This window comes from Haemaphysalis longicornis, unplaced genomic scaffold (assembly GCF_048455015.1).
Source record: "Haemaphysalis longicornis isolate Haplotype H1 unplaced genomic scaffold, Haemaphysalis longicornis Haplotype H1 scaffold_12, whole genome shotgun sequence".
Taxonomy (NCBI): Eukaryota; Metazoa; Arthropoda; class Arachnida; order Ixodida; family Ixodidae; genus Haemaphysalis; species Haemaphysalis longicornis.
This window is the reverse complement of record NW_027526225.1, coordinates 6464232-6491671: the sequence shown is the minus strand read 5'-3', so window position 1 is coordinate 6491671 and position 27440 is coordinate 6464232. Positions and strand designations below refer to the sequence as shown.

The window sequence follows — 27440 nt, the reverse complement described above, 5'->3', positions numbered from 1 at the left end:
GGCGCAATTTTTCCGATTTTCAAGCTTTTGGAGCAGCCTGGCGCAGGAAAACAACTTTGTATCAAAACTGCGCAATATGCGCAGCTGTCTCACCCCTGCCTGTAGTCTAACCGTCTCACTCTAGCAGAATCGTACCGATACCTGGGTGTAGTCTAACATGGACTGATAATACCACACAGCTTTCGGCTGATGCTTCCAAAACATGGTTTCATCAGAAGGTCCCTTTGCTGCTCACCAGCCTCAGTTCGTAAAATTGCCTACAAAAGTTACGTCCGTAGTAAACTCAAATATGCTGCTCCAATTTGGAATCTACACCAACCTCACTTAATCGATGCCCTGGAGGCCATTCAGAATCGCACGGCTCGCTTCATAATTTCCGAGTACAATTTTCGCACAAGTATAAAATTATAAAATACTATAAAATTATCACTATCCCTCAACTCCTTCGATCTTGGATGAAAAATAGCATGCCTCTTCTTGTTTCACAAACTGTATTTCAATTTTGTGTACACTCATGGCTCCCTGCTTCTTCCACCAATTCGAACTTCGCGCCGTCTTTTCAGTTCCTCGAGTGTTCAAAATTTAAAAGGTTCAACTAACGCTTTCAACAAATCTTTTCTTCCGTAAACAATTGAGGATTGGAATCGGCTTCCTAATACAAAGAGCGCAATTAGCCAATAAGCGTAATCATCTAAAGCTTAAAACATTACTCGGAACACATTTCACAACCGTACCGTCGTAATGGCTGTGTATCGATTGTGCAACCAGCTTTATTTTTTTGCACTTTTATGCTACTTTGAATTGTGGTATTAGTTGTGTAACGAGTTTTATTATTATTATTGCCCTGTGATCCAAATCTTTGAATTGTATCTTGCTTTATGTTTTTGGTCTGCAATTGCCTTCGTGTATGCTTGTTCGACACCCCTCCCCCCCTTATGTAATACCCCGTCAGGGGCCCTTGATGATGATGATGATTTCTTTTATTTCCAGACAAATCACTCATCAAGAGAATGAAAGGCAAGGACGTACACTTTTATCACTTTGCAACACCAATGCTTTGCTAGCCCTCTTCCATTTCTGAAACACCAATTACAGGGAAAAATACGCTCAAAACTCCTTAGTTACAGTGAACTAGAATTAATGGATATGCCTTAGTCGAAGATGGTTACTATTGCACTGAGGACTTCCGTGTGCACCTAGCCTTTACTTGACTACACAGATGTCGCAAAGTGACCAGTGATTTGAAGTCTGGGTGCAGATTGAGGAATTGTAGCCTTGCTCACACATTTATGCCTTTATTCGCGTTTGAAGTTGAGAATTTGATTATTCTCGAGTTTTCTTGCTGGCCTGCGAAAATTCACGAATTGGTTACAAAACAGCATAGGATGGGCTGACTTTCACAAACAAGAACTACTTACTGTTTGGTAATTGCGGCCAAAAAGGGTTTTTATATGCTGCGTAACTTGATTGATTTTAGGGTTTAACGCGCCAACGCAACGCAGGCGATGAGGCGCGCCGTAGTGGAGGGCTCCGGATTAATTTTGACCACCTGGGGATCTTTAACGTGCGTCGAAATCTCGTACACACGGGTGTTTTTGCTTTTCGCCCCCATCAGAAAAGCGGCCGCCGCGGCCAGGAATCGAACCCGCGACCTCGTGCTCAGCAGCGCAACGCCTTAGCCACTGAACCACCGCGGCGGGTTAAGCTGCGTAACTAAACCTGACCCCAAATTGCTGTGCACGAAACTTGCTTTATCAGGGCACATGTCATCCGTTGTGCAAACAATGTGTCTGACATAGTACAAATGATTGTTTTTTTGGGGGGGAAAGGGGAGGGAGGGGGGGAGGGAACGGAGCCAATATGATTTGTCATAGTATGTTGAACTATAGTCGCAGCTTGTAGCGAGAGCATTTCCTGGGCAAATGGCAGCTGCAAACCTTTTAAACAGCTACTTTCATTAACAGTTGCAATTTTTTTAGAAGCAATGTACTGTCACAGGAAAACAATACACTTACAACCAAATTCCTCACTGAAAGGTCTACTTCATCCTATAATAAGTTTTCCCAGAAGTCTGGTAGCAAGACCTAGTCGTACTTTTGGCTTTGTTACTTCAGCAAGACTCTTTTGTGGAACTTTACAAGCTGTAAATGGAGAAATTGTGTGCGGCTTCTAAAACCAGCTCAGTTATTCCTCACTTGAGGCAAAGTTTTTCAAGCAAAAGTGAATTGGAGTCAAAGTTGCAACTTACAATGGTTTACCATGTCACTGCTCCAATGCTAACATGATGGCTTCTGCATTGGTACGCAAGTCTAAAGGTTTTTGATAGTGAACAGCGATTCTGAACTTCGCAAAATAAGCTGCCCAAGCAGACATCTGACACTCCAAGCCATCGACGCAATGTTACAGCTTGAGCATGTGTGCTAGGCTACATACATGCTCATAGCATTCACACTTGTGGGTCAGTGCCGTTTCTTAGCTGTGGCTACACCCTATCTTGCGGTTTAAAGATGGCAGGCTAATCCAGAGATGTGGGCTTTCCCACATTCACATCTCAAATATACTGAAAGCAATTCAAAGGAGTCAGGAACAAAGGTGGGCATCTTTTTTTTCCTTTATTTATTTCTTGTGTACATGTCTAAGAGGAGACCGGGGCTAAAGGCGAACACAAATGCACGTCGAGTGGCTACAAAATTGTTAACCTTACACACAAGGCCATCAATCTTTTCTTTTTCTTGCAGCCTTAATTCCTGTTCACACAGGCATACATGCATACACACATGTCCGTACATGCACTAAGGTGAGATGGGCAGCGTATGAAAAACAGTGCACAAATGAAATGGTCACCGCATACCAGTCGCTACATGAAGATGATGCACAACCTTGTTTTATTCAAAATATAGTGTTTAATATCACCTTCAGCACTAGTCCAGCAGAAAACTATACTTTATTCGCCGAAAAATTTACAATTTCCGCCACAATCTCAATGCTCCCGCTGCATCGCACGTTTGCACTGCGACGTATTAGGGTGACGTACACAAAATAGACCATCAGTTAGCATACAAGTGCTTCATTACAAAAGAAACCAAAACTAAGACTGTCGCAATCCACCAATTGTGACCATTGGTCACCTTAAACTTTACTAGGTGGCACCGCGATGCCACTTAGCCCCTGTGCTCCTGCGCTCAGTTTGCTTCTGATCAATCCCATACCTGCTGTATTTTGCTGCGGTTTATAGTACCTGTTTCGTGAAGCAATGGGTACGACTCGACAAACAGTGTTGGTTTTGCTAGTTGGCTAGTGTCATGTCGGACATATACCTACAGTGAACTAGTACAAGTATTGGGCATGACAGCGGCGTTCCACAGCTTTGGCCAGTGGTGCGTATACAGTTTAGACCATTTATAACGTAACCGCTTATACCTAGTGCGCGACCGGATATAACGCGGGTTTTTGTGACTACCAGTTTACCTCCCATACAACTCAATGCAAAAGCATACCGCTTAAAATGCTGTTGGCCGAAGCACAATACCGTTCATAGTGTGGTTTTTCTGAGGGTCTGCTGATAGACCGGCGCAGCTGCGGCATCGTTTTAGGATAGCAAAAGAAAAAGAAAGAATGAAATACGCCATCTGACGCAGCGCGCACCCCTTGCTCTTCTATAACTTCGCCACACAAAAAAATAGGCACCCTTTAGTCCGCGTACGTGATAACACAACTGTCTTTTGCTTGACGTGCCTCGGAAGATAGCGATTCCCCTCCCCATCCATGCGTGGCAAGTTGCGTGAACTTCGTGGCCCGCTTTCGCACGATTCGTGCACGTCGGCACTGCACGTGCGTTTTTTTTTCACGCTCGTGTCGACGATTCCGCCCTCGCGGCGGCTTCTTTGCGTGGCATTGAGGGGACCCTGACGATTTGCACCAATGGGGAAAAGCACACCTAATGGCGGGAGATTATAAGCATTCCGAGCTGTCGACTGGCCGCGCCTGAGATGTTTAGTAGGCTTACCACCGTGGTATTTTTGGATGGGCGCTTTCACAAGCAACGTGTATGGCATTTTATATTCCACTTGTCACCTAGATTATTAGCCCTTTTCTTGCATGTGCATCTTCGCTTGCGCTTCGTGCAGCATTGCAGTAAGCGGTTGGAAGCAGCCGCTGGAGCTGCCTGCACCATTTCACAGCCAGTGCCGACGTTATGTTGCCGCTTCTTACCACGCCGCACACACCACCCCATATCTATCTACGCCGGCGTCGCCGCGCCGCGCCTGCAGCGTGCACTGCACGTTTTCACGAGACGAATCGCTCCATGCGGTTCACGCTTTAGAAAGTTGTGCAGATAAGCCACCACCGTTTCCCTTTCCGAACATCTGCAGATAGTGAGCCGTGCAAAGCTGAAGATTTCCACCACCAGTAACGCGCTAACCACATGGAGCGATTTTACAAGCGACTTTGGGAGCGATGCGACTAGCGATGAACTACTTTTCGCCGCAGACCAAGTCGCTCATTGAATCGCTCGATTCTGGGTCGCCACAAAAAGTCGCTCACCTCCTGGAAGTGGCCTCAGCGACTAGCCAATAGGAGAGCCGTAAGGGCACAGGTGCCGGCTTAGGGAGGGAACGGCGTTTTTGTGACAAATGTGCACATCAAAAAAACCTTGCAGCCGTGTGTGCTTCAATAATCGTATTGGGCGCTGTGCGGCAATATTGGGATCGCTCGTCCTCGGCGAGCGGTTGAGACGAGCGATTGCGGATCACCGTCGCATCGCTCATCGCGTCGCTCGCAAAAATCACTCCATGTGGTTACTGCTTAAGTTGCGCTGATAAGCAGCCGCCTTCGGCATCGTGAACGCAAGGTGGGGTAAAAAAAAACATCCCACTGGTGTTATCACATTTTCCCCTGGCATCTGTTAATAGACACTAAAAACGCAGCCATGGTCCTTCAAAACACAAGGGAAGTTAAAGCCATGCTCGCCATTTGTAAGACCGCGCTTGCAATGTGCACGACCCTGCAGTAACGACTGATGTGGAAAAAAAAAAATAAAGGATATAAAGACCGTGCCTTCATTTTTTAGTGCTGTGCGTTTGAGTGATGATAAACATGGGATGACTTGAGAGGTAGGCTGTGATGTAGTTAGATTCGCGCATGTTTTGGTTATAGTGCAGTACCGCTAATAGTGCGGATTTTTGCGGCTCCCGCGACATACGTTATGAGTTGTCTACACTGTATGTTTACTGTTTTGTTCAGAAGTTCTGTTTCTAACCCCACAATATTCGCTGCTATAAAAGGAACATGCCCACGATTTCAAGAGTGAATATTTTGTCCTACAAGCTTAATTCCCTGCTTAACTTACATTTGATTTTGTCGGGATCAGCCACACAATGCATTATAAGATTAGTGCGGGAAAAAGCTGTTTTCCTCATTATAGAGCTTATCTAAGTAAAGTTGCGTTAAAAGTGGTTTGAGTGTTACAGTCGAGCCCACTTATAATGAACACCGCGGGAAACTGAAGTCAGTTCGTTATATCCACTTTTCGCTATATCTGGACACAAAATCTATGCAAACGAATGGTAACAGGAAACAAAGATTTGTTTGTTATAGCCACTATATCGTTAAAGCAGGGTTCGCTATGTGGGCTATACTGTATTTAAATGAGGCAATTTTTAAAATGAACCAAACTTGTATTTTATCTTTATAGCCCTTTTAAAGTGAACCTCGCCTTTCTCATATCAATGTGTTTCCTACGGTGCACCAAACGAGGTCCAGAAGTTAAAAAGCACCTTTTCGTTGTCAACTGCCGAGACCCGCCAGCACGTCCGCAAGCAACAATACATGCCTTCCAAAACAGGTTCAAAACAATGGCAGTAAAAGCTAACACACAAGCAAGCACCTCGTACCCCATTTACTCCTGCACAGCGTTCACTTTCGGATACTCCGTGTCGCAAACCACGCACTGCGTCCAGTCCAGCTTCACGTGAGGAAGATAGCACTGCACAAAGAGCCGAATATCGTAGCTGTCTGTCATCAGCTGCTCAAGGGCCGGCATACGGCCAAACAGCGTGTGCAAGTTTTCGGGACATGCAAGCAATGCAAGGAGCGGCTTGTCCGTCTTTAGGGTGAGGCGCTGCAAATGTCTGAATGGAAAGGGAGGGGGATAAGTGATGAACGACCCACAACAATAGGTTCCTTCGATGCACAAATCCGTGATGGTGAATAAGGCACACATCACGACATCGCTGACCACGCAGCTGGGGAGGCAGTCGCTGATGGTGAGGGACGTGAGCTTCGGGAAGGCGAGATAGACGCATTCTTCGACGCCTCTCGATCCGGCGAGGGTGAGGCTCTGTAAGTTCTCACAGGTCATGTTGATGGTCAAGAGACTCACATTTTGGAAATTGGTAAGCGCCAGGTGCGTCAGGGAAGGGAGGGACTGAAGCAGACGCGTCACGTTGGGGTCGAAGGGCAACCACTGCTCTTTGCCGACGTACATCACGGAGAGGCGCACGAGTCGCGAAAACTTGGCGATGAGGGGGAAGACTTCTTTCGAGTCTGTCGTCACCTGCGCATGGCAACCCCAGTTGGAGCTTTGTCTTTTTTACTTCTTCAAGGCAAAAAGATTAAGTAGAATGAAGTGGAGGTTTTTTTTCAAAAACCAATGTTGATTCAGTGGCCATCACACATTATAAGTGCTGCTTACCAAGATCACTGCACATAAAGATGAAAAAAGACTCTCTCGATAGCTGGCTCACAACACAGGCCATGGTCGAAATTCGTGCACAAACCACTTTCAATCAACCAATGCTAGTGCACCTCATTAACAGAAGTCGGAGTTAGCAGCACAGATACAGCAGCCTGAAAAAATTCAGCACTGCACTCCAGCAGGAGTTGCTTTCAATGCTCAAAATGCTGAAAGCGCAGAAATGGGCACAACCGCCTAATACACTACACTTACCTTACGCACTATGCCTTACGCACTGCACCTTACGCACTACAAGCTGCTATGTCCCATACTGCGAACGCTGAAATGGGACTAACGGAACTTCTCTAAGCATTTTTCTAATTCATTAAATAACACTTAATTACCACAAAAGTAGGTGGCTTTCTTAGCCCCCTGCCGCGGCAGCTTAGCGGCTATTAGCGGCTAAGGCGCTGTGCTGCTGAGCCCAAGGACGCGGGCTCGATTCCTGGCCGCAGAAGCCGCTTTTCTGATAGAGGCGAAAAGCAAAAACACCCACGTGTTTGAGATTCCGGCGCAGGTTAAGGATCCCCAGATGGTCAAAATCAACCCGGAGCCCTCCCTTATGGCACGCCTCATAGCCCACGTGTAGTTTCAGCGCATTAAACCCCACAATCAATAAAATCTTTTCTAGTCCAGAAATCCGAGAGCCAGCACAGCAGCCTGGGTTCAATGACGAGGGATTCCTGATCCTCACACCGTGAGCTGGTCAGCTCAAGCTCTCTAGGAAGAGAGGGGATTTGGTGCATGGGGACCTTCCAGAGCTATATGATAGGTGGTATTCAGGATGGCGCAGAAGGGGCAGTTGTAGGGGTAAGTGGATGTGTTGAGGTGTTGCAACATGAGTTGCCTTGTAGTTGACGCCAGATGCGAGCTGCCTGCGTGCAAAGGGACTGGTGAGGAAGGGGTATATACCGCAGCAATGGCTCAGAGGTACAGCACTCGTCTCATATGCGGGAGATACTGGGTTTGAATCCGCGTACCGCCGGGCACCCACCAGTTTCTTTAATGGGTACAGGCGTCCCTGGTCGAGTGTGGACCCTTGAAAGGGGAATCCACGCCTTGAAAGCTGCCTTTACTCTTGCGAGGAGGGGCCCCTGACCCTTGTCCATCTGGCGGGGCCTCCGGCCATCATGCCGCGTTGCGCCATTGCTGGGGGTGAGAGAGTCTGGCGGCATGTCCTGCCACAGGCGGTTGCGAGTTGAGCGTCCACCGTGGCTGTGAAAGGCACCATGTGCATCCGTGTGCCTTGGTGGCGCCGGGCACCTACCGGTAAAATAGATTGATTGATTGATTGATTGATTGTGGGGTTTAACGCGCCGACGCAACGCAGGCGATGAGGCGCGCCGTAGTGGAGCGCTACGGATTAATTTTGACCACCTGGGGATCTTTATCGTGCGCCGAAATCTCGTACGCACGGGCGTTTTTGCTTTTCGCCTCCATCAGAAAAGCGGCCGCCGCGGCCGGGAATCGAACCCGCGACCTCGTGCTCAGCAGCGCAACGCCTTAGCCACTGAGCCACCGCGGCGGGTTACTGGTAAAATAGGTACAAGCAACTCCCCGGCCTGGCGCTTGGCCCTTGTGTGGGCCTACAACGCTTGGGAAGTTCACCCACTTGCACGGGAAATAGCCCTTATGGAAAGGGGCGGCTGCAAAAAACGCAGGACCTTTTTTTTTAGAGTTGATGATAGGGGTTGACGATCGTTACCCAAGTTGGAGGGTGCGGAGAGGTACTCTTCCGTCAATGGAAACAAGTTTAAAGGGGCCATGAAGATGAAATGCAACGTTGTTCAATTTGAAAGAACTACACTGCGGTAACTCACTCAGCACCAGTCCAGCCATAAAAGATGCTTTTTTTAACAAACTAAAAAGCAGGAAATATAAAAAGCATTTATAGTATTTCATTCCACTGAGAATAAATATGGGCATGGGTGGATGCAACAAAGGCCAGCAGTAGATACAGTGATCAGTAGAGACCCGATTTTAGGCAAATGCCTATTTTGTTCCTTGCGCTCCGATCGCGCCACTTTGATATGTGAGCACGAATTAGACATCAAGAAGGGCTTTTATCATGTCCTTATAGTGCCTATACATGCCTATTTTGGCGTTCGTGCCTGAATGCCTGCTTATACATGCCTATTTTCAAAATCTCTGCCAATACGAACAGTACTTAGAATTAAATGACACTTTCCAATGCACTTTGAGATTGTTATCAACAGCGAAGCTGTCAAGCAAATCGCAATTTTTTGTGTCCGCAGTTAAACATACCAAGAAGTTGCCGAGTGCGCGCATGTGTGCGCGGGCCTCATGGCAACCACCCGGCAGTTAACAAAACTGAGAAAACGCCTCGCGCTAGTGTGCGCGTGCGTCGCGACGACCACCCAGCATCCCCTGCGCATGATGTTGTCAAGCCAAGCATACCCACTTAGGAAGATTGGCCAAGATTGTGGCAACCGCCCGCCAGTTAAAAAAAACCAAGGAAATGCCGAGCGCTTGTGGGTGCGTGTCTCGCGGCGTACTCCCAGCGTCCCTGGAGCACGTTTGCCAAGCCAAGCATGCCCACTTAGGGAGATTGGCCAAGACTGGCAAGAAAAAAACTCCAGCGTTCACCTTAATCCTGGCAACACTTGCATAGCGTACCCCCTCTCCAATGTAATGTCCAATAATTATCACTTCAAAAAACTGGTTGATTTCTGTCAAAGGAATCGGTAAAACACGAAAGTGAAATGTGCATTGAAATCTGCAGCTGAGCATGATTTGCGGGTAGGAGGCTGTCCTGTGGGTGTACTTGGCAAGCGACGTCCTGCTGGCGGGTCGCTTCGGCAAAGGTGTACTGGTGTCATTTCCATGACGGATATGACGTCAGTGAAATCTTAGTGTATACCGGCATAAAACACTTTCGTGTTAAAATATAAAACCCGAAAACGAACAAGCCTAAGTATAAAGTACTGATGATGATGATGATTTCTATTGGTTTCCCCTTTGTATCGGGGTGATGACATGTCATCTTACCAAAAAAGACTAATATACCTATGTTTTACACTTTTGGTTCAATACTAGCGCTGCTTAGGGCAGGCACAAAAAACTTATTAGGCACAAAATACTTTTTTTTTTTTCCTGTTACAAGTGGTAACTGTCCTAGGCAATATTCCCCTCTCTGCTTTTCGTCCACCAGCATTCTAATCTTCTTTTCGTCCCCTCGACAGCCTTGAAGTTAACTTCCTCTGTGATACCTTTAAATCCTAGGGCTTCTGACAGCCCAATATTCCCTTCATGTAGATTTGGATGGATACCCTCACATTCTAGCACGATGTGCCGCATAGTTTCTGTTTCTTTTCCGCAGACCACGCATACCCCATCATTTTGTGAATACTTCCCCACAAAACTCTTAGTTCGCAGGCAACCTGCTCTAGCCTCAAAAAGCAAAGCACTGCCCTGGGAATTATCGTAGAAATTTTCCTTTCTGATGTTCATCTTCTCAGCCCTGTACATCTCTAACGACGTTTTGGCTTCCATTTTTTCCCTCCATTTATTCGTTTCAATCTGCCTTGCCTCTTTTTTGGTTACCTTGGCTGTTTTGGATTCCCCACTGTTCTTTCCGTATTTCATCGTTAGCCTTCTAGTCTTTCTTAACCACTGCGTGTCCACACTTTTCAAGTATAGGTACCTAAAAACCTTAGCTGCCCACCTTCGTTGATCCATTGCCCTCAACCTCATCTCAAAGCATATTTTACTCTGAGCTTCTCTAACTTCAAACGACGCCCAGCCCATATCTCCCTGAACTGCTTCGTTAGTTGTTTTTCCATGCGCGCCTAAGGCCAGACGTCCTACCGTTCTCTGGTTTACTTCAAGGCGTGATAGAACGTCTGATTTTAAGCAGAGTACAGCATTCGCAAACGTGAGACCCGGAACCATTACTCCTTTCCACATTCCTCTTACTACTTCATATTTGTTATACCCCCACAGAGCTCTATGCTTCATTATAGCTGCGTTTCGCTTTCCCTTAACCTTAAGTTGCTCCTCGTGAGTACTTAAGTAGCTATCCCCTTCGTTTATCCACACTCCCAAATATTTATATTCCTTGACTCTAGGTAATTCGCCTTGCTGGATAGACACTACGTCAGTGGTAGCGTCATTGAAAACCATTATTCCTGATTTTTCTGCGCCGAAATTTAACCCGAGGTCAGTGGCTTCCTGGCCGCAAATATTTATTAGCCGCTGCATATCGGTTTGGTTATCAGCTAAAAGAACAATGTCGTCTGCGTATAACATTCCCAGAATATGCTGTTGTACCACTTCGCCTTGCAGCATATGGGTTAGGCTAAACCCTACCTGACTTTCTTCCAGTTTCTTTTCTAACCCTGCCATGTAAAGCATGAACAGTATTGGGCTCAAAGGGCATCCCTGTTTCAGTCCCCTATGGATGTTGACCTGCCGGGCGCATTTCTGTCCTTCCCAAGTAAGGTGCACTCTATTGTCTTTATAGATTGCTATAAGGAACTGTACTAACTCGTCATCTAATCCCTAGAGTTTCAACATTCTCCACAGCCGTTCTCTGTTTACGTTGTCATATGCCCCTTTAATGTCCAAGAACGTAATCCATAGTGGTCTATTCTGTGCTTTCGCAATTTCAATGCATTGCGTTATCACGAACAGATTGTCATCCAGTCGCCTGTCTTGTCTAAATCCATTCTGCAGTTCCCCAAGTATTTCATTTTCTTCCATCCATGCTTGAATTTCTGATTTTATCGCCTGCATTACGAATCTATACACCACTGACGTTACTGTGAGTGGTCTGTATGACTCAATACTGGCTTTGTCTCCTCTGCCTTTATATATTAAATTCATCCTACTTTCTAACCAGTCCTCTGGTACTTGTTTGGTTTCTATTACCTTATCTATTGCCCTCATAAACGATTCTTTACTTTTAGGTCCAAGTAGGTTTATCAGTTGCATTGGTATTCCGTCCGGGCCCACTGCTGTCTGAGGGGAAACCTTTTGCTCTGCTTTTTTCCAATCAAGGTTGCTCAAACTTATTTCCCTTTCCGCAGTCTTTTGTGGCGCTGATGTTATCGGTGCAGGTTTCCCTACCACTATTATCCTAAACTTCTCACTAATCACTCGATGAATATGCGCCAACGCGTGCTCTCCTTCTAAATGTTCCCCCTCCTCATCAATCAGGAATTTTTGATGGTTATCGTTTTTTGAGCTTAGTGATTTTACATGGTTCCAAAACTTCTTGGATGCGCTTTTGTCCTTCTTCCGTATTTCTGCCATCCATTGTTCGCTTTTCTGCTTGATCTTCGCTTGCACCATTTTCTGCACTTCTAGTTTTTTCCCACGGTAGACATCCCACTTTTCCTTCACTACCTCCGGTTCCATACTAGTTCTTTTTGCTTCTCTATGTTCTCTCGACGCCTTTCTTCGCTGGTCGATAGCCTCTTTTATTTCCTTATTCCACCAGCTTCTCGGCTTTCTCTTCCCTTCCCATCGGTTTCGTTCCTTTTCTTCATTAATCTTACCCTTTATGAACGCAATTATTTCATCGTAATCCCAATTTTTGCCTGGGTATTTATTGATTTCATCTTCCAATCTATCAGCGATGATCTTTAACTGCTCATTATTCAAATTATTTCCTCCTACTGTACCTATTTCTGCATTTGTCCGGGTTGCGCCTCCAAAGTGCAAGCTAAACCGCTTGTGGTCGCTTCCTAAGCTGTCTGTTCCATTTTCATCTATCCTCATTTCCCGCAGCCTTCCGTATACTGTCTCGGATACTAAACCGTAGTCTATGCTGGACTGCCTGTTACCGCTTTCCCACGTTATTTGTCCGTCACACTTGCTTTCCGTGTTTACTATTACAAGCCGGTTTTCCTGACATAGATCTATCACTAGAGAACCGTTGTGGTCTGTGTATCCATCCAAACCTTCTATATGGGCATTCATATCTCCAACTATGATTATTTCGCCCGAATCTTTGAACTCGTTTATATCTCTTCTCAAACAGTTTACCATTTCCTCATTTTCTTCCTTAGCACTACTTCCGGTCCACAGATACACCACTCCTAACCATGTATTTTTCCCCTCTATGGTGCCTCTAACCCATAGATGCTCTCTACAACTTTCATGCACTCTCTGCCAGTCGGTCCCCTGTTTAATGAGCATGCCAACACCTCCCCCTTTCTTCATTCCTGTGGTCCTGTTGCAACTGTACTCTTTAGTACAAAAGGTTGCTTCCCCGCAAGCAGACCCTCAGTGCAGGGGTACACCCTTTACAGGCCGCTTGCTCCGTTATACTGGCGTCACTTCCATGACAGATATGTCAGCGAAATCTTTGTGTATCCGGGAATAAAACACCTTCGTGTTAAAAATGCAGGAAGCTCACACTTTTAGCAACAATGATGAAGTAAAAGTCATTGCGGCTGCAAAGAGGAAGCAAATCAGCTGCAATCGCGGACTTAAAACCACCATCGTGGTGGTCGTGAAGGTTGCATACAGCTTCGCTACCTTCAAGTCTTATGCGTTAGCGTGAGCTTTCTTCGTTTTTGTATGTTACCTGGCCGCTAGCACTAACTTTTCGAAGCTCTATTGGGTTCAACCTAGTACCCTAGTTCAACCATCTCCTGGAAACAAACGCTATTATTGTTTCGACAATTTTCAGTGATTCTTGGGCTACGTTCAGTGTGCTCTCCAAATAGATTTCTTCAAACATGTGCTGTCACATCCTCATTTCTAGAGGCATACTCAAGTCCAACTCTATTTTCAATGCAGCGGTTTAGCATCGGACACGCCTTCGTTGTCAGATCATTCCAACATTGAAATACCAATGGCGAAACATCACTGGACAGCTGCATTTCCTTACGGCTTAAAACTCAGCGGCTGACAGGCTATCAGACAAGCTTTTCCACCAAAAAATGTGGTCGACCCTAGTTTCATAGGAATTGGTAAAACACGAAAGTAAAATGTGCCTTCACAGGATCAGGTGAATGTTTATTATGCATCGATACGAACTTGCACATTGCTATTTATATTTTGTCGGTATGGCACCGTCAGACGCATCAACATTAGACACTAAATTGCATGCATTGGAGCACTGCGTAAACCCGACTGAAACCCCAGGTGCTCGCAAACCATGCGAACGAAACCGAACGGGTTGCTAGCGGATCGTGTGGTGAACTCACGGTCCGCAGCAGCGAAAGAGCATAATTTGCGAGGCTGTCTTGTGGGTGTGCTTGGCGAGTGGCGACCTGCTGGCGCGTTGCTTTGGCAAATGTGCGACCACCGCGTTCCTGCTCCGTGGAGTGTATGGCAGACGGTCGCGTTGTGACGAGCTCAGCTGGCGCCAACTGTCGGCGCTCATTAGCATTGTGATGCACTACTTCGCTTCACCTCTCCCAGACGGCAGCACCATCTAAATGGAGGAGGTTATAGGAAGGATATATGGTGCGTTCATACAGCTGTCTATGCTTCAGCTCATAGTGCAGTGGGTAAAGAGTCTGGCACCTCTCGTTGCGGTGACGGAGATCCCTGATCGAATCCCAGTGCCGCCACTGGTGATGTCATTTCCATGATGGATATGACGTCAGCCGGATTTTGCTGGGTCCCAGCACAAAACACTTTCGTGTTAAAAACTGTTTGGCTGCTAAAGCACCTTTTGAAAACGCTTTTCAAATGTGTAGAAGTGTATTTGGCCGCATTGGGACTACGTGGGGGCAGTACGAATGACATGAACTGTGACTGATGATGAAGCGATGTATTTACAAGTTGAGACGATCTATTTACAAGCGGCCATAATGGATCCCGTGCTGGCTGCGCTCCGCACACATCTTCATTCATCCATCTATCCATTCATTCGCTCATTCATTCATTCATTCATTCATCTTTGTTGGTGATGATGGGAACAATGCATATACTACCGCTACCCGACCTTGTGACATGATATATTGTGACACGATGTACTCGCTACACGATCTCGTGATACAATAAGCTTGTGACACAATATGTGACACGATATACTCGCTACACGATCTTGTGACAATATCAATGTGTATAAGAAAATTACTAAAGTTGTACAGGCGCTGTCATAAGTAATTGGAACATGTGATGATGATGATGGTTTAAGTTTAATGGCGCAAGGCCGACATGGGCAAAGAGCGCCAAACACAAAGTGATTTGATGAGGAGAGAACAAGAAATAAAATCAGTTAAAAGCTATGAGCACGGCTGGTGTAAATGGCCAGGGTGAAGAACAAGAGTGGTTAAAAATAAATAAGGTGGCTGGTGTATAGGACCAGGGGTAAAAGCTATGGGTGGTATGAGATGAGTTGTAGAAAGTGAACTTCTGATAGGAACTGAAAGGTGCGTTGAACAGAAAACATGGCATCGTCTCCTAAGAAGTATGACGGGTGTGGTGGAATATGTCGTGTGTGTAGTTGAGGGAAGTGTTTGCGTCGTGTAGTGTCGAGTGCCTTACATTGTATGAGAATGTGCATCACGGATAGGGCCTCTCCGCACCTGCTGCACTGGGGTCTAGATGATCCCGTCAGCAGATACGAGTGCGTCGCATGGGTGTGCCCTATCCGCAGCCTACCCAAGGCGACTTCCGTGTGTCTGTTGTGTGAGTCAGTTGTGTACCGTCCCAAGTGTGGCTTTATTACATGTAGTTTGTTGTCTGTCTGTTCGTCCCAGTGTGTTTGCCATGTTCTGCGCAGGTGTTGTCTTATGTGTGGCTTGAGGTCTGTGTAGGGTACCGTTGTAATGTCCACAGTGTTCCTGAGTGCAGCCGCACCGGCCCTCTCGTCTGCCAACTCGTTCCCAGAGATCCCTGCGTGTCCTGGGACCCAGCAGAGGACCAGCTCATGCTTTTGTGCATACACGGACATGATAGTGCAGAATACAAGATTAACTAAGTTGTTTTTGGGGGGCTTGTGCGATGACAGTGCGCGAACAACACTCAAAGAATCTGTATAGATGATGGAATTGGGAATTTGATTTTCAAGAATGTGTTGTACAATCAGTAAAATTCCATACGCTTCTGCTGAAAAAATTGATGTGTGCATGCTCATGGTTCTGGCTGCATTGAAATTAGGACCATGAGCAGCGCACGACACCATACTGGAGGTTTTAGAAGCGTCACTATAAAATTCTGCACATGTGTATTTAAACTGCAAAGACAGAAAGTGCTGCAGTATTGCAGCTCGTGGTACACGATTTTTGTCAAGTCTCATAAAAGAAAGGTCGCACGACACAGGGCGAACTTGCCAAGGCGGTAAACTGTTAGAAAAGGATGACCTGTACACATCTAAAAACGAAGCACAGAGATCCGAGGCTCGCTCTCTCACTCTAAGTGAAAAGGGCAGAGGAACGGATGGGCGATTTGCAAAGAGCAGAGATGTTGATGTATCGTTAAAGACAGGATAAAAAGGATGATTATTCAGTGATGAAATTTTAAAAGCATATAGCAAGTCCATGTACGTTCGTTGGTTCTCAAGGCTCCACTTATCACACTCGACATACAGACTCTCGACAGGGCTAGTGCGAAAAGCACCCGAGGCGAGACGAAGCCCCAAGTGTAGCACTGGGTCAAGCATTCGCAACGCTGTTTTAGTCGCCGACCCATATACCACACTGCCATAGTCTAAACGAGACCCAACCAAAGCAGTATAGAGCCGTAGTAGGAGTTCTTTGTCGGAACCATAAGATTGATGGGAGAGAACCTTAAGTATATTCATTGTTTTAAGACATTTATGTTTAAGTTCCTTGATGTGGGGAATGAATGTGAGTTTGTGATCAAACACCACACCCAAGAACTTGTGCTCCTTGTTCACAGGAAGCGACACGCCATTAAGAGTAATGTCTGGGTCCGGATGGACCCCACGCTTCCTGGTGAACACAACGCAGGAGCTTTTTGCAGGATTCAATTTAAACCCATTGTTGTCTGCCCAGCCGGCAAGTTTCTTGACACCAAGCTGGACTTGACGTTCGCAGATTGACATATTACATGATTTATAGGATATCTGGACGTCATCTACATACATGGAATAAGAGATTGTGAGTGGCAGTGCCTTACCAAGAGAGTTCATTTTTACTATGAAGAGAGTGCAGCTCAACACGCCACCCTGTGGCACGCCATTTTCTTGCACGTGAACCCTTGAGAGTGCACCACCGACTCTCACTCGAAACGTTCTCTCTGACAGGTAACTGACAAGAGTGTTTAACATGTTACCCGAGACACCGAATGACTTCAGGTCACTGAGGATCCCGTAGCGCCAAGCGGTGTCGTAGGCCTTCTCGAGGTCGAAAAAGACAGTTAAACAGTACTGCTTATGCGCGAAGGCATCCTTGATGTACGAATCAAGAGCAACTAGTTGATCGTTCGTCGATCGCCCCACCCTAAAGCCTGCCTGGCAGCCCTCGAGAAGACCGTTGTACTCGAGGAAGTACACGAGCCTGCGATTTACCATCTTCTCGAAGAGCTTGCACAGGCAGCTCGTCAGGGCTATAGGACGGTAGCTTGAGGGGGACGACGGGTCCTTTCCCTCTTTCAGAAAAGCAACAACTATAGCCTTCTTCCAAGAGTTTGGAATGTGCCCCGAAAGCCATACCTTGTTATATAGGTGTAAGAGTGTTAGAAGAGTGTCTGCGTGCAGGTGTTGTATCATTGTGTATGTGATGTTGTCTGGGCCTGGAGCTGAGGGTTTACACGTGCTCAAAGCAGCCCTCAGCTCATGCAGTGAAAACTCTGAGTTATAAGAAGATGTTGACCTATTGCTATCTTGTATAGGCTTCTTTTCGGCCGTTTGTTTGTGTTTCATGAAAGTGTTTGTGTAGTGTGCTGAACTGGAAACGTGTTGGAAGTGTTGTGCGAGTGTGTCAGCCTGGTCTTCGAGTGTGTCCCCTGTTGTGCTGACCAGAGGCAGGCTGTGTGCTTGTTGTCCTTTGAGTTTCCGTATTCTCGTCCATACTTTCCGTGTGTCTGTGTATGAGTTTATTGATGTTATGAAGGAACGCCAACTCTCTCGTTTTGCCTCACGGCGCACACGTTTTCCTAACGCCTTGGCCCGTTTGAACAAGAGGAGGTTTCCCGACGTGGGGTACCGACGAAGGATACCCCACGCCTTGTTCTGGGCCTCTCGCGCCCGCCTACAGTCCTCATTCCACCACGGCCTCCGCTGGTTGCGCGGGGCACCAGAGGCGTGGGGAATGGACTTTTCGGCGGCGGCGAGGATGTGCGCCGTGAGGAGTTGGGTAGCTTCTTCGACGTGTAGGTGTCCAATGGATGTGTGGTGTAGTTTGGATGTCTCTGTAAATGTATTCCAGTTAGCTCGTGCTTCATTGAACCTATTATGGGAAGATGGACTGCATGGGCCTTTACCTATGTATGTGAGTGAGGTGGGGAAGTGGTCACTACCGTATGGGTCAGTGCCCACACCCCACTCGAGGAGAGGAAAGAGAACTGCTGAGCCAATCGCCAAGTCAAGACATGAGTATGTGTTGTGTCCTATGTTATGGTATGTAGGCTGTTTATTGTTGAAAAGGCATGCTCCAGAAGATGTAAGAAACCTCTCTATCAGGCGACCCCGGGCATCCGTACGAGAAGAGCCCCATAAAGAATTGTGAGCATTAAGGTCGCCTGTTAAGATGTATGGTTCGGGCAGCTGGTCAACCAGCGCCTCGAAGTCAGAGCTTAAAAGTGAAACATCAGGAGGAATGTATATGGAGCATACCGTTATCAACCTATTAAATATTATTGTTCGAATTGCCACAGCCTCAAGGACAGTGTTCAGAGTGACAGGGTGGCATGCTAAAGATTTCCGGGCAATTATGGCCACACCCCCAGAAGAGTGCGTGCAGCCATCCCTGTCCTTTCTATATATCAAGAAACTGTTCAAGAAATTTGTGTGTTTAGAATTCAAATGTGTTTCCTGAACACACATTACACTTGGCTGATAAGCATGCAGTATTTCGTATACATCGTCAAGATTATTCAGAAGGCCTCTGCAGTTCCATTGTATTATGTTTTCTCTTCCCATTATTATGTGTTCAGAGCTACTGGAGTGTGACTATTTATGTAGGGTCTTTCGGGGCTTGCACTCTTGGAAGGGGTTTTCTGACCTTCTCTACTGACCTGGACGTCGCAGCCCGTTCCTTCCGCTGCGATGAAAGCCGGAAGGGCTCGACGTCCATGTCGTCATCTGATGGCAAGGGGGTGGCCAGCGGACTGGGCCCCCTTGACGTGGTACCCTTTCGGGTGTTCTTTGCCTGCGCTGTCAGTGAGTGCCGAAGGCGTGGGGAGCACCACAGGTGGCACAGGCAGTGAGGCGGGGGAGGGGGTCGCTGCGACTGCCTCCGTCTCCATCTCCGTGCCCTTGCGTGTGCTTTGGGCCGGTGGAGAGGAAGCAGTGGATGCAGCGGCATCCCCAACAGACGTTGCCACCACAGCCGCTGCTGGGTGAGCGAGCGGTGCGGAGGTGGATTGGGCTGCCAGAGGCAACCCAGGGGGGGGCGGGGGCGGGACCAAGTCCGACTCGCGGTACTGGGTCCCCGCCGAAACCAGACGCCGCTCCGCCCCCCGGCGAGCTGCGTCGGCGTACCTCCCCAGAGGGAAAGAGGCGAACCTCTTCCGCGCCTCCGGGAAGGTGATGTTTTCTGTGACCTTGATGTTAATGATCTTCTTTTCTAATTGAAACTTTTCACAGCTGCGGGACCATGCTGCGTGCGGCCCCTGACAGTTTGCACAGGTGAAGGTAGTGGAGTTACAGTTTTCAGTAGGGTGGTCATGTGCGGCGCATTTCGCGCAGGTCGTTTTGCCGCGACAAGAAGTTGTAGCGTGCCCGAATCGCTGGCACTTGTAGCAGCGGCGCGGGTTAGGTATGTACGGTCGTACACCACACCTAATGAAGCCAGCATTGATGTGTTCAGGAAGTTTTGATTTGTTGAATGTCAAGATTATATGCTTTGTGGGAATTTCCTTATTGTCTCGTCTGATGGTGATACGCCTCACTGCAGTTACACCCTGATCTTTCAGGCCTTCCAACAGATCAGCTTCGGTCTCATTCAACAAATCGGTCTCCGAGATCACACCCTGAGAGCTGTTGAGGCTACGATGGGGAGTGACTGTGATGGCCAGATCTGCCATGCAGGTTTGCGACAGGAGGTTAGTGGCTTGTTGCTGCGTCTTGACATTGACTAGGACTTCACCGGTACGGAGTTTCTTAGCATCGAACGATTTTCCGAGGATGCCTTCCAGGAACTTAGTGATCAAGAATACGGACATGGATGAAACAGGGTTTGTTTTGTCAACTGCCTCGATAACCAAGAATCGAGGATAGTTGTCAGGTTTCGGACTGTGGATTGTTGGAAGGGATGGAAAGGAAACTTCGGTGCGGCCCCTTTTCGGGGGCCGATCACGTCTGGGGGGGGGGTTTTGATTTATCCATATGGCATTGGAAAAAGCAGGGAGACGGGGGTACTTTCTTCCTTGACCTTACCCTGGTAGTCAAAGAGGTCCCGGAGCTCCCTGCCTGGTGAACAGACAGGGAGCCCATCCGCCGGAGCTTGACCTGGCCTCCGACGGCCACCGTTCGTGGTTTCTAACCCTCCACCTATAAACACATCGCCACGGTTGGATCCAGCTTATGTTTGGGGGCTCGGGGTCCGCGGTATCGCCAGTACCGTCACCATGAATACTCAAGGTGCCCCGTGCGGGGAAGTAATTGGAACAAGGATTTGTGATCATCGAAAAATATTTATCTTGCTGGCTTTATGACGGCCATTGCCGGTTTACAGGAAGCTTTTTATGTTAGGGAGGACTCCTTTAAACGCGCACCAATGCAGCCAGGCAGTTTCCAGAAGAATATATTCCTGTAAAGTACCGAGACCGCGTACCAACTACTTTTGACGGCCCATGTTCTCATGTAAGAGCATGTTAATTTCTTAATAAATCGTCATATATTGAGTTAATTATTTATGTGTTTGTACTGCGTCAGGCAGACATAAAGTACGGTAGCACTTTGTAATCAATATTTTCAGTTCTCAAGAATTTTCATGCCTATTTCACTAATGCAATGCTCAAGCAAGCAACAGTTGCTTTGAACATGAACGCAAGCATTGCGCTTCTTGAATTAAGCCAATGGATTGCTATTAGTCTAGTGGATTTATGGGACAACTGAACAGCCATGTTTAACCCTTTGAGGGTCGAATTTTTTCGTCAAATGCGACCCCCCCCCCCAGGGTCGATTTTTTTTATTGCTGATTTAAATTCTTCGGATGAATCTATTTCAAGAAAAAATTATCGTAATTTTTTTAGGGTGACCGTAAAGTGACAAAAAAATTGTTGGTGTTGTTACATACATGTGGTTTATGCATGAGTAACACAAGAAAAATTCTAAATAAAAATGAGAGAGTAACAAGCCGGCACCTTTTGAGTGAATCAAAATCAGACAGACATCAGTTTCGCGGGCGCAAAAAGCGGGAAGCGCCCGGAGGACGATACCGAAACCAGCGTGGCCGGATGCGCGAGTGATAGACGGCGCACTGCTCCTAAAAAATACAAAAAAAAAGGAAAAAAGAGCCTCATCAGTTTCGCAGGCGCCCTTGGTCTGTGGCAGGCGCAAGAAGCGAGAGGCGCCCGGTGGGCGTAAGGGGCCTTAGGTGGGCGATACCCAGCGCGCCCCCTCGTTACCGGATGCGCAAGCGATAGCCGGCACGCCGCTGAAGTAAATCATAAAAAAATAAAAAGAAGAGCCATCGGCACAAGAAAATAAGTTTGATGTATTGCCGCCGTGTGGCAGCACATGCCAAGCAAGAGAAGTTGGTGAAAAAGGCGCGTTTTTTAAGCATACAAGCGATGACGTACGTGTACGTTATTGACCATTTTGAAGGTGTTTGCAGAGGATGTACATGTACGTGCGCGACCCTGAAAGGGTTAACTGCTGGCACCTTTGTTCCACCATAAACAATAACACTCTTTCTTCTCCTATCGTGGATACAGGTCGCACAGGTCTTCGTTTCAAATTATTTCCATTTGCGTAAAAGTTTATGGTGCCTATATTTACGATGTTGCAGGCCTAAAACGTTATTTTGCCTGCCTTTTTTGGCGCCTAATATGCTTTTTTTTTAATGCCTAAAAATCCGGCCTCTAGTGATCAGTGTGTCAACTGGACGATAGCATTCAAGTGATACAATAAAACAAAACTACCATATTTATTCAATTATAAGGCAGTCACGATTATAAGGCGAGGGTGCAATTTGGAGAGTAAAAAAAATCGCCATAATATATATATATATATATATATATATATATATATATATATATATATATATATATATATATATATATATATATGTATATATATATATATATACACAGTCAAACCTCGGTACAACAAACACCACATTAACGAACTTTTCAGATTAACGAGCGTTTAAGAAATCCCACGCCGACTGCTTATAGTTTTAATGTAAAATTATTTCACTACAACATACTTCAGAATAGCGAACGTTTCAATATAACGATCGTTTCATTTAGTTCCGTGCCATGTTAACAACACCTCAGTACTACGAACTCATATTTTCAAGGCCGGAGACTCTTAGAAGTCCGTTAAACAATCGCGGCAACCGGGGCAGTGTGCTAGTAGATGACACGGCAAAGCGCAGCGAAGAAGAGAACGTCTTGCAACTTGCTCCGCGGAATGCGGCAGCCGATGCAAGAGGGAGAAAAAAGGTGAGGAGAAGAGAAAAAATGAAGCATGGGTAGCCTTCTCCGTCCCGAAAGCCGGGCCGCGCTATTCGCGCTCACCCCAACTTTTTTTACGTTCCGCCGCTGCTCACGTGGCTTGCTGGATCTTCACGGACATCAGCGGAGCTAACAACAGAGGACATTGCCCAGACCGTGAGCGTTCAGGATGAAGAAGTGAAGATGGCAGCGAGGATGGCATGAACAACGATGCCTCTGAGGGTGCCGCAGCAGCACTCGAAGACTACGACGAGCACGCGACGACTGCGGATGTGGTGGACAGCATACAAAAACTCCGCACATGTCCGGGGAAAAACCGCACGGCCACTGATTCACTCCCTAGGAATGTGTAAGAGTTTGAGTCCTTCGTGCTAGGAAGCTTGTGCTACTCGCACTAGATGAAAATCGCCAACCACTTTAAATAAACGTGCAATGTTTCATGATCACTAGTGCACTTTTTTTTTGTGAAAAATGACTCCAAGGATGATGCACTGCTGTACACGTAGGTCGTTTTAGGCATTGAAATACTATTTGTTTTCTTAAATTTTGCGATTTTCACTATAACGACCTTTCAGAATAACGAGCAATTTTCCACGGCCCCCTGAAGTTCGTTATATATATATATATACATATATATATACAGTAATACCTCTTTAACTCGAACTCGAATATCTCGAAAAATCGGCTAAACCAAAATTTTCCGCGGCACCGATCCATTTTCTATCTTGACTGAGAGTGGAACGAAAATTTGGCCACCGCGGACCGTTCCACAAGATTCGCGCGATGCTGCCGCGCCTAAGTCCCTCAATTTTTTTCTCGATTAGCTGGGCCCACCACAAAGCCGATGCTTTCCCCGAATGGGAAGTATGAGCCTAGAGGCATATCAACTTCGTCACACAACCCTGTGGCACGTCATGCGACGGTAGAGACATGCACAGAGGTACAGTGTACTAGAAGATAGAGGTGTGTTCTACGGGGAAGAACCAAATGGAGAGTGCAGGTCCCTCTTGCAATGAAAAAAAATTGTATGGCGCAGGTGAAATAAAGTCGAGTGCAGCGGTGGGGAAGATTGGCTCATGCAATGCGTCAAGCAGCTAGAGGACTCCTAACTATGCCCGAGTGCGACCACAAAGCAGACTAGCATTATGCAGTTCTTTTCTGCTAAGTAAAATTGCAGTGCCACAAAACCCAGCCGGTGAACGCCTCTTGTATGTTTGTTTTTTCTCCTTCAAACCTTTATGAAAAGCAAGATTGGAAGCCGCTGTTGAAGAGCTGGTAAGCACTAAGTAGTAGCGCCTTTTTTGCAAAGGGCTCGATATTTCATGGCTATTCGCGCAAGTTTGCTTTAACTTGAAAATCCGCTTCTCTCGAAATATTACCCAGTTTTTACTACTTCGAGTTGAGGTATTTTGTGTGTGTGTGTGTGTGTGTGTGTGTGTGTGTGTGTGCGCGTGCGTGTGAGAGAGAGAGAGAGAGAGAGAGAGAGAGAGAGAGAGAGAGAGAGAGAGAGAGAGAGAGAGCTTCGAATATAGCGTGGGGTATGACTTTGAGACTATGGATTTGGGAAAAAAAAAAACGCCTTATATATTTGAAGTAGAGGCCTCAGTATAACTGCTCAGTCAGTGGCTGCCAATGAACCTTTTTCCAGTACCGGTCCCTCTAGCGGCCGCCACGGCGAACTAAAAATGGCAGTAAGGCACACCCCCAAGAAAGTTTGGCTTTCGGAGAACTCGTGCACAAAATATCCTGGTCCTGCTGCCCCTCCCGCACTGACCCGTCACCCGCACCTTTCACATGAATGTCACAGTAGCAGGCGAACGTTCTCATGACTATATCTGCCGTGTTCGAAGCGCCCCCCCCCCCAACCCCTTTCTTTTTTTTTTTCATTTTCGTAACCCCCTCACTGGCAGCCATGTGCTGGCAGCGTGGTCAGTCTCAAGCGTCTTCGCCCCTTTTCTCAGAAAGCCATTATTGTATGCATGTAGGAACCCACCACGAGGAGTTCAAAGAGAAAAAAAAAAAAAGAAAACGCGCAGGTTATAGCCGCTCCCTAAGCAGAAAACCGAGGGGCGCGCTTTTGTTTATTTTGCCCGAGGCGCCTGCCAAGAATGGCGGACCGGCAGCCCGCGCATGCGCAGATCGCTACTGGAAAAAGGTCCATTGCACAAACAAGACCCTGTGACGTCATGAAAAAGTTGCCGCAAAGTGTCTGGGGAGCCGCGACTGCTTTGTATGCTTCCCCCAATACAGTTAAACCTCGATGCAACTAAGTCCGTAAAATTCGTAATTTACTTCGTTGCACTGAAATTTTGCTACATTGAAATTCGCAGTTATAATGAAGTGTTCATCGCGTAAAGCATTTCCCGCAAACGAAAACGTGGCACGCACACACGGCTGGCGCACTGTTTCTGTTTCTGTCGGCGCCTAATCATCTACGCGGGCATCAGCGTGAACCACATTAAGCGTTTTCTCCCCGCAAAAACGCGCCCCGCAAGCCACAGGAGCGCTGACGCAGCCGTGGAGACCACCCGCACGATGCAGGTAGCTCCAGCGACCGCTTCTAACCGCACGCTGAAACGCAGCTCGAGGGGCAAATGAGGGGGACATGCGAGAAAAAAAGTGGACAACGCAGGTGAAATTTTCAATTTAAAACATCATATGTGCCGCTTGCGAAAGTGGCCATCAAATATCCTCCACGGTGGTAAGCCTAATCGTCTCTGGCGGGGTCAGCTGGCATCCCCGAGCACTTCAAAGCTCCCGCAATAGGGTGCGTGCATCCCCATCGGCGAAACTGGTCAGGCTCCTCTCACTGCCGCGCGCAGCGTGAGTCGCTTTCTGGCCAAGGCAGAAGCCGCCACCAGTGCGCAATCGCGGACAAGGGCGTGAAAAAAATGTGCACGCAAGGCTCAAAGATCCACAAATGCTTCCGCCACCAGTGCGCAATCGCAGACACGGGCGTGAAAAAAATGTGCACGCAAGGCTCAAAGATCCACAAATGCTTGCTGGAACGATAGAACCCATAAGCACGAGCGAACTCAAACGAAGGTCAAAGCAGCGGCATGCGGCGCCGGCGGCCCCGCTAGGGATGACCAGGCTTATCACTGTGGAATATATTTGATGGGTGCTTTCGTTAGTGGCGCGTATGACGTTTTACAGCGAACATTTCGCCTGCATTATCCGCTTTTCTCGTATGCCCATCTCGTTTGCCCCTCGAGTTGCGTTTCAGGGAGCGGTTAGAAATGCGGGTAGTCTCCGCGGCTGCGTCAGCGCGCCTGTGGCTTGCGGGGTGCGATTTTTCATGGAGAAAACGCTCCATGCGGTTCACGCTGATGCCTGAGTAGACGATTAAGCTCCGACAGAAACAGAAACAGTGCACCAGCCGTGTATGCGCGCCACGCAGTTTGTAGGCATGGAGCTCACTCACAGACTCCGTGGCTCGCGGCACCCGCTGCTGGGCGGCCCGTGTCGGCGAACAAGTTTTATTGAGGCCTTGTTTCGGCGCTTGCGTCTCCCAAAATCTACTTGAACTGAAATTTCGTTCCTGAATCTCCATGAAACTTGGTTACATTAAAATTTGGGCAAACGGTACTTCGTTACACAGAGGGTGAAAATACATGGTGTGCATACACTTGAAATTACAAAAAATAACTAACTCGATTATTTGTTTGAAGTTTGCCATAAAATTGGTGTCATCGCCATTGGGACAAAGCAGACTTTATAATGATGTCATGTCATGTCATTACATGTATAATGATGTCATGTAATTATCAGTCATGTATTTTGTCTCCATGGACCCTCTGTGCAGGTCGCTGCCAACCACAGTGGGCACCTTGCGGAAGCTTTCTGAGGAACTCACCTTCAACCGGCGGTGGTTCGGACATAACGCGAGGGCGCCTTTTACCACGTCCGCACGGGCCGGTGGCTCGATGGTCCTGTCCCAGCGCGAGTACACGTGAAACCCCAACGTCATCTCCTCGCAGTGTTCTAACAGGAGCTCTTGCGAGGACAACTCTCCATCCAGCGTGTCACTCAGTCTCACCGACAGCACGACCTCTCGCATCGGGGCCTGCAACGTTGACAGCTGCGGAGACACCGGCACAAAAACGAGGTTATGGCGCTTCACATTCTGGAAAAAAGCTGGAATGTGAGAACGCAACTGGAGCTGCGAAGTCCCGCATTGATATACTCAAGCAGATCGTGAAGGGACAGCCAACCCTTTTCGTGGAGCACGTGCTCTCTATTCCAAATGAAAGGCCGTCACTTCAAACACCCTGAATTGAAACGGTTTCCCTGATAGGGCACTAGAACGTTTGAAAGTGGAATTTTTATGATGATGATGGTTAGAGTTTTTTGGCGCAAGGCCAGCTGGGGCAAAGAGCGCCAAACAAAAGTATCTAAAATAAAATAGTGGCTACTACAGCTAAAACAACAATAAAATCAATTAACGGTAATGGTGATGGCTGGTGTATAGGGCCAGATTTGATTATGCGCGATAGGAAATGAGGTTTAAAAAATTCACATCTGACAAGTACTCAAACACACGTTTAACGGAAAACATGGCATCGTCACCCAGAAACAGAGATGGATTTAGGGGGATATGTTGTCTGTAGAGTTCTCTGAAGTGTTTGTGTCGTGTTGTGCGAAGTGCCTTGCATGTTATTAGTATGTGTACTACGGATGGGGCCTCTCCGTACCTGCTGCACTGGGGCCTAGGAGATCCCGTCAGCAGATACGAGTGAGTTGCATGCGTGTGCCCTATCCGTAGCCTACCCAAAGCGACTTCCGTGTGTCTGTTGTGCGAGTCAGATGTGTACCGTCCCAAGTGTGGCTTTATTACATGTAGTTTGTTGTCTATCATGTCCCAGTGTGTTTGCCATGTTCTGCGCAGGTGTTGTCTTATGTGTGGCTTGAGGTCTGTGTAGGGTATCGTTGTAATGTCTACAGTGTTCCTGAGTGCAGCAGCAGTGGCCCT

General features: G+C 47.3%; 1 protein-coding gene across 2 annotated transcripts in view; it reads right to left on the bottom strand.

Annotated features, from left to right (window-relative positions):
* Positions 1-2597: 2597 nt before the first annotated feature.
* The window catches only part of LOC144162339 (uncharacterized), a 46084-nt gene continuing 21241 nt past the window's right edge, over positions 2598-27440 (bottom strand). For both annotated transcript variants that reach the window (XM_077692831.1, XM_077692832.1), the window contains exons 4-5: positions 26325-26549; positions 2598-6556 (exon numbers count right to left, since the gene is read on the bottom strand). In XM_077692831.1, the coding sequence (XP_077548957.1) occupies positions 5900-6556; positions 26325-26549 (882 nt within the window). In that variant the 3' untranslated portion in view covers positions 2598-5899. The remainder of the gene's footprint in view (positions 6557-26324; positions 26550-27440) is intronic.